This window comes from Sorex araneus, chromosome X, assembly GCF_027595985.1.
Source record: "Sorex araneus isolate mSorAra2 chromosome X, mSorAra2.pri, whole genome shotgun sequence".
Taxonomy (NCBI): Eukaryota; Metazoa; Chordata; class Mammalia; order Eulipotyphla; family Soricidae; genus Sorex; species Sorex araneus.
The window spans coordinates 11,009,663-11,031,257 of record NC_073313.1 but is presented as its reverse complement, the minus strand read 5'-3'; the positions used below and the strand labels follow the sequence as shown (position 1 = coordinate 11,031,257).

The window sequence follows — 21,595 nt, the reverse complement described above, 5'->3', positions numbered from 1 at the left end:
CTGTTGAATATAGAAACTAGCCTGGTTAAATTTTATTGCACATTGCGACTAGTAGCAAAACTAGTGACTTGTCATTTAGATGTCACATGATTTAAACGCATAGTTGCTATCAATGTAGAATTAAGCATAGACCAGCAGTTCTCAGCCCTAGTGATTGTGTCCCTCCTGGACATATGGCAATATCCAGAGACATTGTGACTGTCACAGTTAAATGGCTGAGTGGGAGTATGGTGGGATGGTGCCTGCCTTGACCAGAGCTGACCAAGATTTAATCCTTGGCATTCCATCTGGTCCCCTGAACACTGCCAGGAGTGATATCTGAGCATAGAGCCAGGAGGAAGCCCCCAGCACCGATGGGTTTGGCCCCAAAAACCAAAACCAAAAAACCAGAAATGGCTCTTTGCTCTAGTCTCCAGTGCTGCTTCAGCTCCTGCTGCGCTCTGGACTCTTCTTTCTGACACAGTTACCTGGGCCCCAAGCAGTAGCACTGAGGTTAACCCACTGCTTGTGTGTAGTTTCCGAAGGGCCACTTCTCAATTCACCCACCATGTCTCTTTCATGTCGTTTCCCCTCACTCCTTAGCTAAGCTCCTCTCACAGAGCTGCTGAATTCCTTGGGTTTGTGCTCTCTGAGAGACGCGTTTTCTGATCCAAGTAAATAGCGAGGCATCTGTGGTCAGAGAATCAGAGGATGTGTGCCAAAGAGCATTCCTTCTGACTTTTCTCAGCAGGAATTTCTGGAAGATTCGAAACAAGCTAGAACCTTCTTTTCAGGCTAGGGCGGAGTTGCAAACTCTTAGGTCTGCCAGGTAACAAAAAAGGGTGCCATCACCGGGGTTAGATGTCTCTGCTCTCTTGGAGTGAGCGGGATGTGGGAGTCCATGCTGCCAGCTGCCACCTTGCCCGGGAATGACAAGCCCAGATATAGCTATGAATGTGGCAAGACGTGGTAATAGATCTCAAGGTTTTCAAAGCACTATGTGGGCAGCGTCGGGCTGCTTCTGGTCATGCAGTACCCATGAGGTTCTGCCTTGGCAGAAGCATCAGAAAGAGGACTTTGTCCCCAAGAAGCATCTATTTTTTAAATGCTCATTAAGTCTCTTGGTTTAGGTGATTCCTTCTCCTTTACGCTCATGTAGCCTTAATGGAAGTAAAGGAGAAAGGGGCTTAAAACTTGTGATCTGAGGGCAGGAGAGATAGGACATCGAGTAGGGCGCTTGCTTTGCCTGTGACTGACCCAGGTTTAATCCCCAGCGTCCCATATTGTTCCATGAGCATCTCCAGGATTGTTTTTTTTTTCTTTTTGGGTCACACCCGGCGATGCACTCAGGATTCACCCCCGACAGTGGTCAGGGGACCATATGGGATGCTGGGAATCGAACCCGGGTTGGCCACATGCAAGGCAAACGCCCTACCCACTGTGCTATTACTCCAGACCCTCCTGAATTAATTCTTGAGTGCAGAGTCAGGAGTAACCCCTAAACATCACTGAGTGTGACCCACAAACAAATGGGATGCTTGTGATCTGGTTATAGGCGTGGTGTAACTGAATTTTGGCTGTGGAGCCCTGTCTTTGGACCTACATCACTATGGACTGAACCTTCTTGTCTGACCATTGCTTGAGCTTCAGGGGGCGCAGAACCTAAATGCGTGCACAAAGGGACTCGCTGTCTCACAAATCCAGAACCATCTCATGAAAGGGATGCATTTTGCAGAGGCAAAAGGACTTTAAAGAAAAGATATCTAGGGACCGTGATGATTGTACAAGGGTTAGGGTAAAAGCCTTATTTACATGTGCTCCCCCTCCCACACCTTAGCACTGCCCAGTGTGGCCTTGGGGCTATTGAGCAGGAGGGTAAGCCAGAAGAGCCTGGATGACAGTGCATCCAATCACAGTTTGTGGTACATGGGCCCATTGAGCACTGTTTGGGAGACTCTCCTCCCAAATATTTTTAGTTTATTATCACAGATCTCTTGGTTCCGCTGTTATCCACCCCTCTCAAGACAGAGTTGGACGTTTTAGAAAGATCTGGGTTTAATTCACAACTTCACCACGCATGAGACCTGTGACTTTTGAACTGTGTACTTTAGTTCTCAGATTTTTGATTAAATAAAAAAGGCTACCTCTATGGGTTATATGAGGATGTATATTGGGTCTTATCATATATCCAAATCTCTTCTGCTATTGTTAGCACATAGCTAAAGCTTAAAAACTGCTTATTACTCTTTCTCTTCTCAAAATCTGGATTACCTTGTGCATTTTAATTTATATATTTGGTCTATAATGGTGCATCCCTCAAGTAAGCTCCATTGTTTTTTGGCTCAGCCCAGGTAGAGGTTATGAAAATTGGTTTTGGGGCCAGAGTACATCAGGGAGAGTGCTTGCCTTGCATCTTGCATGTGGCCGACCCGGGTTCAATCCCTGACATCCCATATGGTCCCCTGAGCACTGCCAGGAGCAATTCCTGAGCATTAGAATAAGAGAAAGGAAGGAAGGAAGGAAGGAAGGAAGGAAGGAAGGAAGGAAGGAAGGAAGGAAGGAAGGAAGGAAGGAAGGAAGGAAGGAAGGGAGGGAGGGAGGGAGGGAGGGAGGGAGGGAGGGAGGGAGGGAGGGAGGGAGGAAGGAAGGAAGGAAGGAAGGAAGGAAGGAAGGAAGGAAGGAAGGAAGGAAGGAAGGAAGGAAGGAAGGAAGGAAGGAAGGAAGGAAAAATTTACCCACTTTCTTGCCTTGTCACTTGAACAGAAACATCTCACTTCCTCAGAGCTTTACAACACTAACTTCTCTCCATCTCAGGACTTCAAGAATGAATTATACCACCAGCTTACATGAGTCTCTAGTTTTCAGACAGCATATCATAGCTATTTCTTACCTCCCTGAATGTTTGAGCTAATTTCTGGGGGAAATATTAAAAGGAAAGAAGTAAGTCATATCTGAGAGGGGCAGACATAGAACGACTGCAATCATTTGTGGGACTTAAAAACACAATAAGAGGCTAATAGCCAAGGGCCAGGAGGCCTGGTCCATGGTTGGCAACCTTTTCAAGTGTGGGGGGAGAAGAGGTGTAGAGAAGAGACCGTTTAGACAAAGATCATTGAAAATGATCACTCTGAATAAGAGCTGTGTGCTTAAAGTAGGTAAAGTACAAACATGATACATAATAACCTCTCAGTTTCTGTATTGAAAATCACAATGCCCAAAAGAAAGGAGAGAGAGAAAAAGCGAGTGAGAGAGAGAGAGAGAGAGAAGGAAAGTATCAGCCATAGAGAAAGGCTGGGGAGAGGGTGGTTGGAGGGAAACTGGGGACATTGGTGGTGGGAAATGCACCCTGGCGGGGAGTTGGGTGTTGGAACATTGTATGACTGAAAACTGATCATGAAAAGCTTTGTAGCTATGTATCTTATGGTGATTAAATTAAAAATATTTTTAAAAGAAAAAAAGTTGGGTGTGGCCCAACTCCCCTCCAAAAAAAAAAAGAAAGAAAAAGTGAAATTGGCTTTGATATTGGATAATTCTGAATCCCAACTTCTTCCCTAGTACAAAAAATTACTTCACCTCACTAGCCTCAGTTACCTTACATATAAAATAGGAAGAGAGTTTCATGGAGCCAATGATATGAAGATGCTAGTAAGGTGTGGCCTTAAACCCTTAGCCTAGATTACATACCAGCTCTACCTTCCTACTACAGGCCTGTGTCACAGGCTGCTCATGAGTCCTCATGGGTCCAGGCATGCTAGAGCTCTCAATGCTTAGTTAGCAAGCATGTGCCCATGACCTTTGGCATTCTATAATCATTACAAGGCAACGCTGAGAGTTAGGAAGCTTGAGTTCCTGTAGGTGATGGAATGATCTTTTGTAATGATGAAGCTTGTATTTCTTTTTTTAATGTCACCTTTTTGAAAATTAGTGAGCCATGATGTACAATGTTAATGATATTTGAGTTGTAGGCATCCAATAATGCAGCCTCAATCCCTCCACCAGTGTGAGTTTTCCACCATCAGTGTTCCCAGATTCACTCCCCACCCCAACCCCATTCTACCCCTGCCTGCCAACTTCACAAGCATTTTACAAAGATAAAGTGTCTGCCGTGAAGCCTGCACTTTTGTACATGGTGGAATTTTAAAGATAGAATGATCTTCTGGAATGATCCATGGAATGATCCTCTGTAGAAGATACATTGATTCCACCTACCAGCCAAGCAACTGGTTCTATATGGATGCAGGCACAAAATACTGTGTTATATGCGGACAATAAAATACAGCAATAAAAACGAGTGACCTACTGCTGCCTGCCTCAGTGAGATGAATCTTAAAATATCCGTGAACATAATGAGTTAGGCAAGAAAGAATAACTGTAGTGTCATTAATCCATGTGAATTTCTCGGCAGGGAAAACAACTATATACTTTAACAATGTGTATGTAGGCGGTAAAACGAAAGCAAAGAAGGCAGCTGGGGTCAGAGTGATAGTCTATGAGGTAGGATACTTGCATTGCATGCAGCCAACACAGGTTTTATCCCAGCATCCTGTGTGGTCCTCCAAGTCCCTGCCAGGAGTAAGCCCTGAGCACCACTGGGTATGGCCCAAAAAACAAAATGAAAATAGGCTTTAAAATGAATCATTGTCAAAGGAAAATATCCTATATCCTATATGTACCCTGACTCTTTCTGAGCTAGTTTTAATTTATTTTATTTTTCCACCACTGGTTGTAATAAATAAATCTATTATGTCTTAACATGTCGTTTAGTGGAGCAACTATTAAAGTTAAGGAATGATAGTCAAATCCATTTGGTGATGTCAAGTGCTTCTGTATGTATCCAGTAAGTCATAGTAAGTAATATAGCTATATCACCCTTTCGACACTGATAATAAGAATATATGCATGATGAAATTAATTGATGTCTCTTTTCATAGACTCACTGATTTATATCATTTTTCTTAATACTAATTTTACAACTCCAAGCATGAAATTCTTACTTTACTTTAAAAGAGCGGAATCAAATTTTCAATATTTCTCTAAAAAGTATTAGTAATTGAATGTGCCTGTTGATGACATTATGATGTCTTTTGCCTCCAAAAATTCCAAGAGGACGAGTTGGAGTCTGGTGTGAATTTCAGGACTGTTAATTCCAGTTTAAGAATGCTTACTCTGTCTTCAGAATCAAGCTTTTACATTTTATTGGCCTTACTATTTCTTTGCTACACTTTTTAGTGCAGCTTCTGAAAAAACAATAGGCTGTGTTTACCCTATTTGATCACCATGTGGCTTTTCAGCTCACAACTCCCACATGTTAAATTGACAGCTGCATAATCCCAAAACACATTCTTGCAAAGATGACTGCCAATATTTCATGATGATATCCCAGGAATTCAGTTGCAACTGCCTAGTGATATGAGTGGTATCTTCATTATTTAGTAAACTAGCCAGATGTATTAAGTACATTTGTTCCAAGCATAAGACCTTAAAGGATGTATGCCATGTTATTCTAATGAAAAAATACTTAGAATTCAAATGTTTATTTATTTTTATTTATTTATTTATTTATTTATTTTGCTTTTTGGGTCACACCCGAGATGCATAGGGGTTACTCCTGGCTCTGCGCTCAGGAATTACTCCTGGTTGTGCTCAGGGGACCATATGGGATACTGGGAATCAAACCCGGGTCGGCCGCGTGCAAGGCAAGCGCCCTCCCCACTGTGCTATTGCTCCAGCCCCCTTAAATGTTTATTTTTAAAAATGTTGCATTAAATAATGGCAAAGTTATAGTGCAGAATGTGATTCTGTCCCCCCCACATTGTGAAGGTAGATCTGAATTTATGGACATGTGTTAGGTTCCCCATTACGTACTTAAGTGCATCATTTTATGTAATCCTCACAATAATCCAATTAAAGTTGCATTTTATAGATATGGACAAAGACATGTCCAAAGTCCCAAGTCAGTAAATGGTGCATCAGTAATGAAACCTGAGTTCTATGGATCCTGAAAGTCATTTTCTTTTCTAATTATACTCGATTTACATTGAACTCTCAACATTTTGTGCACTGTTCTTCTCTTCTCATGGATATTTGATTCAAGAAGAAAATAGCTTTGCATAAACATAAAGAATAAGGAAGAGAATCTTGTAATAGTAAAAACAAACGTATCACGGCCAGAGAGATAGTGTAGGGTTTAAAAGCTTTCCTTATCTGCAGCTGACCTTGGCACATCAATGTCCTTTGAGCATCACCAGATACATTCCTGGATGCCACCAAGCACCACTGGGTGTTGCTCTGGAGGTCCCTGAACACTGCTGGGGTAGTTCAGTGTAATCCACAGCACCAGAGTGCCCAAGCATTACTGCATCCTCAGGCCCTGGCAATGAATCACTGACCAGGTTGGCTGAGCATCGCCCGGAGAGATCCATCCCAAAGAATAAAACACACTAATAAATTAAAAAGTAACTGTAGCTAAGTATCAAACTAAGTTACATGCAACAGATGTGAGTTTCCTGTACTATCAAATACAAATGTTATAACAATATTTAAGAACATAGCCGTGAATTATAGCTATGTGTGCAGTCCACGTCAAGGATTTTCATGTATCGTTAAAGCTATTACTCTGTTGGGTATGAGTGAAGTCATACTTTGCTCCGATTTAGTTACAGTATTATGCTTATATTATGCTTGGGTTTTACAACTTTTTATTCTTTATCTGGAGTCTGGCTCATTCTATGACTTTTTCATAATTTTCATTTTTATATTTACAGATGGACAAAAGAGAAAGAAGTCTCTGAGAAAGAAACTGGATGCACTGGCAAAGGAGAAAAACAAAGACAGAGGTAAGGGGCAGAATGAACTAAAGCAAATGCATCTTCCATGGAGCATAATGGTTGAATTTGGTGGGGTTTTTGAATTGCTTAGATTTACGTGATTCAACTCTATTATGTAAACTGGATTTCTACGATGGAATGTCATTAAGGGCTGTTTTGGTCTACTCTTTTGTGTTTGAGTGGCCCTGTACTGAATTGATGAGTTCAACTGGTTGGAGCAAAGTGTTACTTGTGCCAAATTTATGGTTCCAATTATGATTCTGGCCAATCAGCTATGCAAAAAGAAAACCTGGGTTGAGTAGCCATGGACAGCATCTCTAACACTAACCAGCTGTCTGGCAAACTCAGAAAGTTAGGCCAGGCTAGTTGAATGAGAAAGAGTTTGGATTTGCTTACCCTGACTACTGGAAAGAAACAGTCTCACCCTGAAGATGGGTCATTCTTTGAATTTTTTTATGTTACTTCACAGCATGATTATTTTTCCCTTATATGTTTTCAGAATTTTTGACTCTTTTCATAGTTTTCTCCTCTAGTGGCAAATTGATACTTTAGTCACTCTTTCAGAGGTATTTGTGGTCATTTTAAAACTAATATTCATTGAGCATCATGATGGGCACCTGGGCCCCATTAGCACCATACAACTTTTGGTAGCTTGTTTCTACGACCTCATATGAAATAACTGTTGAATAGTATAGCCATATAAATGTATTTTCACTTTATGTGACATAGTGAGTGCTGAGTGAGGAGAGCCATTCTGTCTCACCTTGAGTTTCTTTTGAATAATGATGGAATTTCTCCTTGGAGCATAATGGAAAGCAGTGAAACTGAAGGCCTTTATTCTTTATAATAAAGAATGGACAAGATCTTGTCCATCCCACTTATCCCTGACTCTTCAGCCATACCTAAACTGTGCTTACAGGATCATGACTCATTGTTTTGAATAAAAGTAGATAAATAGTTCTAAAGAACTGAAAAGCAATGTTTTGCTTCCCTCAGAGCATGCTTTCTCAACCTTGGTACTGTGGCCATTGTAGACTGGAGAATTCTTTGTTGCAGGGAGGTGATATAATGGTGGCTAGGTGGAGTTTTCCTATAACTTGTGAGATATTTAAAAGTATCCCTGGCCTAAAAGCCACATGAAAAAGTGCTCTACATCACTAATCACCAGGGAGACGCAGATCAAAACAACCATGAGATACCACCTCACACCACAGAGGCTAGCACACATCCAAAAGAACAAAAGCAACCGCTGTTGGAGAGGATGTTGGGAGAGAGGGACCCTTCTACACTGCTGGTGGTAATGCCGACGAGTTCAGCCCTTTTGGAAAACAATATGGACGATTCTCAAAAAACTAGAGGTTGAGCTCCCATTTGACCCAGCAATACCACTGCTGGGAATATATCCCAGAGAAGCCAAAAAGTATAGTCGAAATGACATCTGCACTTATATGTTCATCGCAGCACTGTTTACAATAGCCAGAATCTGGAAAAAACCTGAGTGCCCTAGAACAGATGACTGGTTGAAGAAACTTTGGTACATCTATACAATGGAATACTATGCAGCTGTTAGAAAAAAGGAGGTCATGAATTTTGCATATAAGTGGATCGGCATGGAAAGTATCATGCTGAGTGAAATGAGTCAGAAAGAGAGAGACAGACATAGAAAGATTGCACTCATCTGTGGAATATAGAATAACAGAGTAGGAGACTAACACCCAAGAATAGTAGAAATAAGTACCAGGAGGTTGACTCCATGGTTTGGAGGCTGGTCTCACATTCTGGGGAGAGGGCAACTCAGAGAAGGGATCACCAAGTATAATGCGGTCGGAGGCCATGCGGGGGAAGGGTGATTTGGGCTGAATGCGGGCTAGAGACTGAACACAGTGGCCACTCAACACCTTTATTGCAAACCACAACATCTAATTAGAGAGAGAGAACAGAAGGGAATACCCTACCACAGTGGCAGGGTGGGGTGGGGGAGATGGGATTGGGGAGGGTAGGAGGGATGCTGGGTTTACTGGTGGTGGAGAATGGGCACTGGTGAGGGGATGGGTTCTCAAACTTTGTATGAGGGAAACATGAGCACAAAAATGTATAAATCTGTAACTACCCTCATGGTGATTCACTAATTAAAAATAAATAAATTTTAAAAAATATCTCTGGCCTCTACCACTAGATGCCAATAGCACTGCTCCAAACAAAATATATCAAGATATTTCAAATGTTTACCTCAAATGCGATAAACAAAAAGACATAAAATGTCAGTGATCCCTATCCCTTTTGAAACAGTAGTATCGTTTGTGGAACCTGAAAAAAATTCCACTGCCCAGAGTCTGGGCCTAGAAATTCTGATTCCAGTGGTCTGAAGGGAAGAGGGCATGAGGAACTTCATAAGCTAACCAGGGCTTGTCCTCTTGTAGCAGAATATGCTCCTGGAGTAGCAAAGGCAAAGGACATTAGCCCTTGCCCAGCTTCCTATTATTGCCTGGCAAGTTAGATTTTACGTAATTTGTTTTAGCAGGTAGCAACTTGCTTTAGGCTCTTGTGCACAGTGTGTAAGAATAGCATACCTACTACCACAGGTCTATAACAGTGAAAGTTGGTATAACTCTATAAGCATGCAGAATAATATGTAGAAGCAGCTGGGTGCAGGGGCTGAAAGCAGGGAAGAGAAAGGGGATCCTTCTTTACCAGAACCAGAATTTATACAATCCACAAGCCTAGGTCCTTCTGCTGATTGGTTACCTCCTATGAGGTCTGATCTGAGCAACCAATCTGGTTGTGTCTGCAAATGAGAGTGTGGGGTGATTGGATGATGAATATTTAGAGTGTACATGCCCTTATATAGGTTTGTAAGATGATCTCATCTGTCCTTATGTAAATAAGGCCAGCCAGAGATCCAATCATATTACAGATGCAAATTAGTGCATAATATGATCTCTTGCCCCTTTCTTTTTCTTGTCCCTTCTAACTCACCTTTTTCTTGTCCCTTCTAACTCACGTCCTTCTTAACAATGGCTTCATATATTCTTACCTTTAATTGAATGGAAAATTAGTAATCAGCATAGTGATTTTATTTTTTTGCACGGAATAATGTGGGACTCAAAAGCATCCTCAAAGGTTTCTGCTGGCCACTCCCAATGATACTTAGTGGGATGTTCAGGCCTGACAGTTCAGTTCTGTGTTCTAGTGGTACTGTGTCACTCAGGTTCAGCAGTCCTTGGGGCTACCAGGCCTATCTCCTCAGTGGTACTCTGGGGGCATGCTAGGGGGTTCACGCATGCAAAGTATGTAAAGCAAGTGCCCTTGATCCCTGAGTCATCTCCCTGTTCTGGCATACTCTTTTAAAGTAGAGTGCTTACTCACTCTATCCCTGTCTGGAAATAACTTTACCTTTCTAGAGTAGAGGATTAGAGGAATTCTAATTCCTCTAATTAGATTAGAGGAATAGAGGAATTCTCGGTGCTTCTAGAGTGTATTACATGAACCACTCAGATCAGTATTAGTAATGTGTCATAGCGTCAGTGTCCTAGGATAGCCATATTGATACTGGGCTCAATTTGATAATGTATACATGTGTTTCTATAGCGTCAGTGTCCTAAGATAGCCATATTGATACTGGGCTCAATTTGATAATGTATACATGTATTTCTATTGCCAAACAGCTGGAATCAACAGTAAAACAGAGTGTGGAAGGGCAAGGAGAAATAATATACATGGATATTTATATGCTTCTCAGTGAAAATTTGGCAGTGTTCTGAGTCTGCATAAGATGCTGCCTGGGGAAGGAATAAAGACCCTACTAGATCCCGCTCACACTAAAATAGGCACATACCCCTATAACAAAGGGGAGAAATAGCCAACTGCATGGCAAAAGAGATGTTGCTGTTTCTTTTCTTGCTTTTTTAAGCAGCATGGATGTTTTAAACCAAGATGCCCTGGGCAGGGAGATAGTTTTAAGGATAGGAGTGCATGCTTTGCATGCCGGAGCTCTGAATTTGTTCCCTAACAACACAAGGTCCCGCAAGCACTGAACTGGGAGTAGTCCTCAAGCCATACTCGGTGTGGCCCTAAACCCAAAACCAAAAAGCTGTAGAGGAAAAACACAGACATACAAGTTTTTGGTGTATGAGAGGCAGCCTGCAGTTCTGATGCAGTTGTAATTGCTTCACATTATTTCCTTCTAGTTGACTAGTGTCAGGGTTCATAACAGCTACACATGTGCAAAATGATAATCATTGGATCCAAGAGTAAGAGAAGAAAAACAGGAAACTCAAAATGAACTCATGGGCTAGGTCGTCTAAAAATAAATACCAGCAGTTTCTTAGAATTGAATTGCTGCTCCAATAAAGTGATTCATTAAGTATGAGATATGCGGCTATAGTAATGGAATCAATCAGAGTGAATCCTGCCTGGTATTTTACTTAGTTGCCTTGATAGATTACACAGCAGATCATGTGACATTCTTATGTTTCTTTTGCCACGTAATTCTTAGTTTCCAAATGGAGAGTAAGATTGATGCCGCTTCCCAAAACGTAGTTTTATTAACATTGGCCAAGTTCTTCTTTGAGGTCCATTACTTGGCAAACAAAAACTATCTTGTAAACTTACAGAACTCCAAAAACTCTTTTCTAGTGGCAAAAAGAAATGCCTTTGAGGGGAAAGGTTTCTGAAGAGTTTCTCTGTTCTAGTGACTGGGGTTCCTAATCGGGACATGATGGAGCAGGCTTTATTGTGGTGGACGTCTGGGAGACAGGCCCCTGTTTTCAAATTGTGTCGTATATTTATTGACATGAAATCAAGGGATACTTCTTTTCTTTTCCTCCCTCTTCGTTGTACAGCAGCCAGCAGTGCCACCCACGCCTGGCTGTGATGCTCACACATTTCTAGCTGTAGTACTCATCACGGCCACACATCACATCAGAGTGCTCGAAGTGTTCTTGCCAGGGCTTGCACTCATGGTTAAGACACATGAGTCATGTTTGTGGAGCTTGCTAGGGCTCATGGCTGCTCGTACCGTCCTCATCAGAAGCCCTTTTCTCTGACCTTGGTGCTCCCCACAGGTGCGCCTATTTTTGTGGTGCTTACAAACCTAGCTCTGGAGCAGCCAGAACTCCCCTGTTGCAGAGGGGACCCCCGCAGGCCGATGCTGGCAGGCTCAAATGGCAGTGCTACCCAGAGCATGCTTGGCGCATGTGGGATTGGGAGTTCAGGCTTCTGATCATACCCTTGCAAAGCACACGTGCTGAACATCCACGCTAGTCCTCTGGGCCAGGGGGTTAGTTCTTATTGTGAAAATCATATCATGCCATGGTTCTTCGTTACTCAGTCTCTAAATATGTTCGAAATGTGTGAGCTGTCAAGTAGAACTATGCAGAATACTTGGCACAATTTTATTTTGTGTCTTATTAAATGAAGCTTAAGCATCACTGTGTGGGAAGTCTCAAAGCTGATGTACTGTCTGCCACACATAGTACTATTCCTGGGGCAAAGAGGACTGTGTAGAAGCATGATTCCTAGGAAAAATAAGAAGGTTTTAGCTCCCATAGACGTATGTGAATCGCAGCACAATTTTTTTGCTGTCCATGCTGAGATCATTGATACCTTAGCAATGTACATTAAGCAGAGGGAGAATTGATGATATTTTTCCATCAATCGCCACGTTTCACTGTGAAATGAATGATCTGGAAGTAAACTTGAGAGCAGATGGAGGGATCGAGCCTGATTGCAGAGGCACAGCCAATTCTGGTGAGTCCAGGGTCAAGGATGGAACTGAGGGAGTGAGGGGAGAAAATGGCATGCAGAAGAATGCCCGAGGAGAGGAGTACATTCAGAAGAAGTGATGTGTTGAGGCATTGTGGCTGGCCATGTGAGATTGCCAGATGACTCCTTTGGCCGCTGAGCTCTCCCTCTAGAGAAGTAAACTGTCAAGACTGTTTCAACTGAGGGTCCCATTTCAGTCCGCTCACATGAAAAAAGTCAATTCGCAAGTTGCATTACTTCCAGAGCTCAGAAAATGGTGGTCAAAATGAGCCAGGGGAAGGGTACACCTCTGCCCCCACTTACTAGGGAGTAGTGGATGGAGAACAGGGTAGCAAGCACTTAGTACTTAGAAGTCACCGAGGTGCAGTCGCCAACATTTCCCAGTGTCCTTTCTAAGTGGCTGCTGCAAGAGGTGCTTCAAGAAAAGCAAGGCCACAACTTGTAATGGGAATCTAAGCTCAGGTCCTGGTCTCAGTGTCCAGACACTGGCTCTGAGCCCAGCAGGTTTCTGTCACTCCATGGCACAGTGATGATCTGGAAGTTGTAGTAGGGTGCAAAACAGATGGATGTCACTCCTTGATCCCATGGTAGCGGGGGACAGGGTGGGGGGGTCAGTAGAGTGGATGGTATGAGGCCAACCATTGCAGTGATCTTCTGGAGAAGAAGCCCCACCAAAGAGAACACCATGCATGTTGTTTCTGCCCCAAGCAGAGGATAGTCTTGGCTGATGTCCTTAGGATCAAAATTCCTATTATCAATGTCATTTGTTCACAAAAAATCTCTAGAGTTCTTTTTGTTGTTGTTGTTTTTGGGGGGTCACACCTGGTGATGCACAGGGGTTACTCCTGGCTCTGCACTCAGGAATTACTCCTGGCAGTGCTCAGGGGACCCTATGGGATGCTGGGATTTGAACCCGGGTCGGCCGCGTGCAAGGCAAACACCCTACCCGCTATGCTATTACTCCAGCCCCTCTAGAGTTCTTTTTAACCCTATCAGAAAAGCTTGGAAACTATAGATAAGTATGTGAGCCCACTGCTTCACAAGGTTTTACTCAATAATCTTGGAGTGAGTCCTCAATTTCACACTAGCTACATTTTGCAAAGCAATGATCTTGCAGGTGTACTGCCTCAAATATCGGGGCATAGACCAGCACAGAAGTTTGGGGGCACAGCGAGCTCTCCTTTCTAGACCTGATGAGAGCCCTAGGAGAAGCAACAAGAAACTCCAGAGACTCCACCCAAATCATATCCCAGAGAGCAGAAATACAGGCAACCAGCAAAAAAAGCCTATTGAAGAGAAAGGAAAAATCTCTTTTAGGTGCCTCCATCTCTTCAATGAGAATAACAAATAAATCAAAATTGAGGGAGAATGACTCCATGTACTCCACCTAATTCATTTGTATTCAAGCATTTCACATTTACAGTACAGTGTCAGACTTTTCAGTATTAAAAATGACAGATTCCAAAGGGCATCATTTTTCTTCTTTTTTTTTCCAGGGATATTAAAAATGTCACAACCAAGTCTGGTTGGTTTTCCTTATATGGAAAAAATACTGCTAAGGCAGAAATCCAGAGTCCCCACCTCAAATGTGACACAACCAGACATGTACCACCTGATATATTTGTCAATGTCCCTTTTGCTATTATAATCCCCCCAAAGTTTTTGTATATCCCGCATAGCTGTCAGCCTTGGTCTTCACATGTTTCTAGACTTTCCCCAACCTTTTTGAAGTCAGATCCTTTGAATTTTCCTACAGCTGTGACACTGCTGATTCAAATAACAACCCCTGGGGTGCACGGCCAGAGGCTGGTACTCTCCCCCATTGGCTTCTTGCTTTGTGGGTAGTGGAAATGGCCTTTTATCAGAAGCAAGTTTCAGATGGGCTCTTACTACTCTGTCCCTCTTGATTGTTCAACAGAGAAATTCCTATTTTTTTTTATTTTATCAAGCACCAACTGTTATTTTACTAGAGAATTTAAACATCCTTTGAAAATCCTGAAATGCTGCAGACTCTTCCAGTATTATCTCTTCTCTTAATGTTGACTTGGCCATCAAGCCAGGGATGTTAAAAATGTTGCCATGGATCAAGTAGGAAAAACTTGTATGGCCTCTTTCCACCTGATTTAATGTTAGATTTTTTTCTCTCAAGAAGAACAAACAATCTTAGAGTTGTTTTCCCTTCTGGTTTTATGCACTGGGGTTATAAAAACAAGGGATAAGTCGAGGCTCCCAATTTTCAAATTTGGAATCTAAAAGAAATAACTCATTTAACCATTAGTGATTTTCAGCCTGACTCTTAGATATTATCAGTACAATGCCTGACCCCATGGACTGGTGTGTTTATGATATATGTGGAATACAAACGGATTTCCTAAAGCAATCCAGAAAGCCACTTTATGTGTATATCCAAGTAAAGCTAAAGGCTTCTACCGTCTGCTCTTTTCCCCAAATTATTCTGACGGCAGGGTTTAATTGATTGTATCCTGGGCCCTTCCCTGAGTATTAATGGTAAGAGCTTACTTCTGCAGACATGCTTGAGGATCTATCATGAGAGCGAAAGCCCAAACTACCAATTGAAAATAGCATGTGAACAGCTAATTAGAGAGAGAGAACAGAAGGGAATGCCCTGCCACAGTGGCAGGGTGGGGTGGGGGGGAGATGGGATTGGGGAGGGTGGGAGGGACGGTGGGTTTACGGGTGGTGGAGAATGGGCACTGGTGAAGGGATGGGTTCCCGAACTTTGTATGAGGGAAGTATAAGCACAAAAGTGTATAAATCTGTAACCGTACCCTCATGGTGATTCTCTAATTAAAAATAAATAAATTATTAAAAAAAAGAAAATAGCATGTGAGGGGCTGGAGTGATAGCACAGCGGGTAGGGTGTTTGCCTTGCACGCGGCCGACCCGGGTCCAAATCCCAGCATCCCATATGGTCCCCTGAGCACCGCCAGGGGTGATTCCTGAGTGCATGAGCCAGGAGTGACCCCTGTGCATTGCTGGGTGTGACCCAAAAAGCAAAAAAAAAAAGAAAATAGCATGTGAGAGCAAAGAACACGATGGGGAGAGTGCCAACATCTTTCCAAAGTGTTGCTTCTTGTCCCGAGTTATTATTCATTCTACATGCTGCCTCTTTGAAAGGCAACCTCAGATGCAACCTTCACTGAACTCCAGTCTCCTATCTTTGTCCTACAGCATGTGATAGACACTGCTATGTTCTTTGTATGTCTGTTTCTACACTACCCTCCCCATCCCACACTCTGAACCCCTCAAGAGCAAGCATCGGAGCTTTCATAACTTTTCACTCACCATCGCTTAGCTGGTCCTGACACTCTGTAGGAATTCAGTAAACGTCTGTTGAACAAATGGGTAAACACAGTCTCATGCCTTGTAAGATTTGGAGTTTCATGGCACATATTTTGAAAATCAATACCCTCTAAAACTGGGTGCACATAAGAATAAAAGAATCATCTACATTTTGCCGTCAAAGGACACATTTCAATATAAAGTCAGTTCTCCCGATATATATAACCGGGATGCCTGGAGAAGTACTTAGAGATTTGTCTTTTTCAACTTTATGATATTTTTATATATACTTGGTTTTATGTTTGCTTGTTTGTTTGTTTTTGCAAGCTGGGTGGTAATATCTGGCCATACTAGCTAATTTTTATTGAAATAGAAACTTTGGTTACTCTGACAAATACAGAAATCATCTCTGTTTTGATTGATGCTATTTCTCTAGAAAACAGGCATTTGAATATGTCTGTCCTGAAGTTGGAAATATGGTTGAAATCTTCATAGTCTGGACTTTTTGTGAACATAATTGTTTATTTTTTTATTGCAGAATTCATCCCACAAGCCTTTGGAATGCCCTTATCCCAGGTCATTGCGAATGACCGGGCCTACAAACTCAGACAGGACATGCAGAAAGATGAGCAGAAGGAGGGGTCCGAATATGGGGCTACTCTCACTCCATTTGGAAATCGAAAGCAAAACCGAGATCTCTCAAGCAGTAACTCATCTCTCAGCTCCACTTCAGAAACACCAAATGAGTTAATATCTCCAAACACCCCGGAACCGGCTCGGGTCAAGAGACGGGTGAGTTGGCCATATTTCCTCTGACACCAGTACTTAGATAAGTGAAGAATCACAAGCTTATTCTTTGGTGCTTGCGCATATGGAAACCAGAAATGTATTTAGTTATAAGTATCTGTAAACAAACCCATGCAGCAAATCAGCAATTCAGGAACCTTTGCTCTGGCTATATGGCACCAGGCATACCATCAGTGCCTTTCAAAGCTTTAGGGCCCCCTTTATGATTATCAATTTACCCCATGGCATTAGAACATGGGGCAACACCTCCACTGATCCTGCTTTATTATGATCTTCTGTTGTGTTACCACATCACACTTTGTCTTATCTTCCAGGACACTGCGAGGCTTGAGGGCAGGGCCAGTGCTCTTGGTACTTTCTTCATGTTTAATCTGGGAACTTTGCCTGATCAAGCAAAGACGCTGCTGGTTTTCATGAACTAGATGATTTTTTTACTTATCAGTAAAACTACCACCCACCCCATATGATAATGTACATTTCAAATCAATAATGTAACAATACATTACATTATTACATTATTACATGAACACACTATTTTAGGAATTGTGCTATTATTTGGCATTTGGCAAATTATTTGGCAATAATGCAACAATACATTACATAATTACATTATTACATGAACACACTATTTTAGGAATTGTGCTATTATTTGGCATTTTACAATGCAGATTTAAGGCAGAGAAGCTGTTTTCAGGCAAACTGGCTTATGTGTGATGGAGTCCATTGATAAACATCTCTGAAGTTGCCTAAGCCACGGGCAGAGCATTTTTCCTTTGCCTGTCACCAAGGCTCCATGACTTCATCACCTCCAGCTGTTGGCTACTGCCTTCATTTAAACTCCAGGTACTTCGTCCATCAATTCTATGTTTCTCAACCAGCCTCAAACAGTCAGGACACGGTAGAGGGAGTCCTGAGCCATTGATGTCTCTTAAAGCTACAACTGTATTTTAGAAATGAAGAAATTATCACATTTATGGAACACTGGAACTTCAACAATGGAAAATTTTTCTAGTCTTATTGCTGTTGCTTAGACTATACATATATATATAAATCCATTTGACCTAAACACCCAAACTCTCCACATTTGAGCTGTCTAGAAGTCTAGGATCCAGGCAATGGGCCACCCAAATCCCCTAACCTACACCAGGCCTTGCTGTGACTCTAGCAGTCAACTTTCTCTATGCCTCCTTACAGGATGAGTGACAGATTGGTGCCCTCCCCCTTTCTGCAGCCTTCCTTATTCCTTCTATACTACCCCTCCTGCCACCAGCCAGCACTCTTCTTTTTACTGTGATGTTGTCTGCTAGACAGACGCGCCCACCTATGTAGATGTGAAGCTGCAAGTATTGAGGCACTAGCTTCACCTCCAGATCCCAAGCAGAATCAATGCCTCTTGAGAGAGAGAGAGAGAGAGAGAGAGAGAGAGAGAGAGAGAGTGAGAGAGAGAGAGTGTTGTGTGTGTGTGTGTGAATTCTCTCTCAGCTGAACAGGGAAAGTTCGAGACATTTGATTGAAACTGTCTCTTGAGGCCCTCCAGGTGACTAGGGTGCAGAAGTTCAAGGTTGGTGCTGCTCTTTTTCATAAGGTATCTTCCTTCCCATTGCCCATCCCTATCCCACTTCCATCCACTTAACAGTGTCTCCTGGGAACATTTCTCTAATAAAATCCTTTGTGCCACTGCCAGGGGAAACCAAACTAAAATTGTTTTATAGATCCTCCTATTTTAAAATCGGTTTCCTAGACTTTTTTTTTTTTGGTCTTCACAAGACTTCTCTGACTTTTACCTCATTCATTGAGTATGTGATTTTTTTTTCAAGAAAAGAAGTGGTTGTCCAAATATTTTAATGATATGTTTGCCATCTCCATTTGGAAAATGTTGTCTATTGTTGAAATTGTAACTACCATAAATAACCTTACCCTATGTTGCTGAGGTTTCCTAACTTTGTTAAGAGATATTTGTTTTCTTTTTTCCTTTTAATATACAAAGAGCACAAATCAAGCAGTATTGTTGCAAGTGAGATAAGAGTTAGAGGCTAAATGACTTATTGGATAGCATCTAGAGAAAGCTGTTTTTCCTTTCTCCATCTGCACGCTTTCTTCATGTCTGTGTAATTTGCAGGGTGCAATGTCAGTGGATTCTATCACAGATCTTGATGACAATCATTCTCGACTGCTAGAAGCTTTGCAACTCTCTCTGCCTGCTGACGCTCATAGTAAAAAAGAAAAAGCCCGAGATAAGAAACTGAGTCTGAATCCTATCTACAGACAGGTCCCCAGGCTGGTGGACAGCTGCTGTCTCCATCTTGAAAAATATGGTAAGCAGACGTGCCTGTCAGTGAGAAAGTACTAAGATTTTATGTATCGAAGCATCTTTTATTTACGCACTCAATTTTGATTCTGGGGTCATTTGATCAGACTTTAAAATGAAATTTCCTTTGTGAATGTAAGTTTATAGATATAAGTGTTGGCTTGAGTGATGACTGGGCTAAACAAGATTGTGGGAGGGCTGTGTAATCAACTTAATGGCATAATCACTGCTCAGCCCGAGTCCTCAGAAGTGATGCTGGTGGCCAAGCAATTCAAGGAAAAGTCAAGTCTATTAGACTGGGTCTTTCTCTATATCCCCCTTTAAAGGAAAAAGCCACTTTGATCTTTTTTATACATTCAGAAGGCTCTCTTGAGAAAAAGGGGTTCAACTTTTAAAAAAATGAAACCCATTCCTTAAGTGAAGAGAAAATACACAATCTTCCAGAATTGGTTTCTTTATTTTGTAGAAAGCTGGTCGGTCACTTAAAGTTTCTCCAATATGACCCTCTTGGCCATGCAGTTCCAGTTCATATGCTCACTTCAATCTGATCTATATGTCCTTAAACGTTTTTCTCTGGGAGCCGGAGAGAGTGCTTGCCTTACATACAGTTGAGCAGACTTCGATCCTCAGAGCTCAGTACAGTTCCCTGAGCCCTGCCGAAAGGGATCCTGGAGCACAGAGCCAAGAGTTAGTCCCGAGCACTGCTGGGTGTGACCTCAAACAAAAATAAACAAATAAGAGCTTTTGTGGGGGCAAATTTGAACTTTTGGCTCCTCAAGCTCTTGTCCAAGTCTAAATTTGTTTGCTGTATTTTTAAAAGGCATTTTATGGGCATGAGCAGAGTTTATAAATTTCTTTCTCTCTAATATGCTCATTGTAATTAAGAGGAAATAAAATGCAAAGAAAATTCTGAGGCTATTAAAGAAATAAATTATTATTAAGATTCTCATCCATTTCCATCTAATAAAAGTGAGATTTTTCATAAATTATTAAATGGCATGTGAGAACCAGTGCATTGCCTATGGAAATCACTAGATAACATCTGGAGAACATAATAAAATGAATGTTTTGAAGTTATTTGTTTAATATGCACGTGTGTATGTATGTGTATGATATTAAGTGCTGGGAATTTAAAATGGGTAGAACAGGGGCTGGAGTGATAGCACAGTGGGTAGGGCATTTGCCTTGCACGCAGCCGACCCGGGTTCAAATCCCAGCATTCCATATGGTCCCCTGAGCACCGCCAGGAGTAACTCCTGAGTGCAGAGCCAGGAGTAACCCCTGTGCATCGCCGGGTGTGATCCAAAAAACAAATAATAATAATAATAATAATAATAATAATAAAATAAAATGGGTAGAACATCTTCCAGTCAAGGAAAATGTTCTACCCATTTTAAATTCCCAGCACTTAATATCAGAGTTGACACAGTGAAGATACGCAATATATTATTTGAAAAAAATCATTTAAACATAGCTTAGCAGCTGCAGAGTCAAATTCTGTGACGATGTAAAATCATCCTAAATTTCTCTATGCAGAGAAAGGCAGGCATACTATTCTAATTGTCCTTTTTGCTATAAAGAATTTAGAAGTCAAATGTCAGCAGTTTAAAGAAATTTAAACTTTTACGACAATTGTGCAAAAGTCAAGTGCCTGGTGGTGAGAAGAACCCGTGCTTTTGTGAAATGAAGCTCACTAGCTCAGTAGCTCACTTTTTTAAAAAATTAAAAATAAAATTTTTTTGAAACAACATTACTCTTTTAAGCTTACTTAAAACAGGGTAATTGGCTTCCTGTTGTGCCACAGTTCAAGTGCAGTCCAGCAAGTGGAAAGACAATAACCTGAGCCTTCTTTCAGGTCCTTAATTCTCTTCTGAGTTTCCATGGTGTTTTTGAGCAAAGGGCTCCAGGAAATAAAAAGAGACTTGTTCACATTTCAACAGATACCTTCTTTCAATGGATGCAAACAGAGCAAGCTTCAAACAGAAATTTTCATGACTTTACTCTCCAGTTTTCAAAGTCTGAAAGAAACAGACAGAAAGTTTGATTCACTGGATTTAACCTTATGACCGTTTGTCAAATGTGTTTTTTTTTTCCTTCTCTCTCCAAAAGCAGTCCTGGTCAGTTATCTTGACTCCATCCCGATTTGTATATGCCACCCTGATGCTTTCTATACTATTAGGTTAAAATTTTTTCGGCAGCCTCAATTTCCCACACTTAAACTAAACCAAACCAGGCGATACAACAGACAGTCCATTTCTCTTCTGTCTCTGAGATTTAAGCTGGAATGGGTCGGGCCCTCCTTATTTGATTTCTCTGAGCCTGGGATTCAGGAACTCTGGGGCTTCTTTCCGTTTCAGTGTCTGATGAGGACAAAAAGGTGATCTCGTCGATTTCTGGGGCAAGACATAGCAAAATCACATTTGTTTGCCAAATCTCCATCTATCTTGATGGACACCTGTTTTTATCAGTGACTCTCTCAAGTCAGCATCGCTGAATCTTCTTTTCCAGGAAAATGCTGTATGGCAGAGGACACCATCGACTGTCAGAGGTTGTCATATGCTGTTACCAAAAAATGAATTAATTTTTTAAAACATAAATAGACTACAAT

The 21,595-nt window shown here is 41.7% G+C and overlaps 1 protein-coding gene across 4 annotated transcripts in view; it reads left to right on the top strand.

Annotated features, from left to right (window-relative positions):
- Positions 1 to 21,595, top strand: part of ARHGAP6 (Rho GTPase activating protein 6) — a 516,153-nt gene that overhangs the window by 444,837 nt on the left and 49,721 nt on the right. For all 4 annotated transcript variants that reach the window (XM_055121046.1, XM_055121047.1, XM_055121049.1 and 1 more), the window contains exons 3-5: positions 6,744 to 6,815; positions 16,411 to 16,664; positions 18,799 to 18,994. In XM_055121046.1, coding sequence (XP_054977021.1) covers positions 6,744 to 6,815; positions 16,411 to 16,664; positions 18,799 to 18,994 — 522 coding nt within the window. The remainder of the gene's footprint in view (positions 1 to 6,743; positions 6,816 to 16,410; positions 16,665 to 18,798; positions 18,995 to 21,595) is intronic.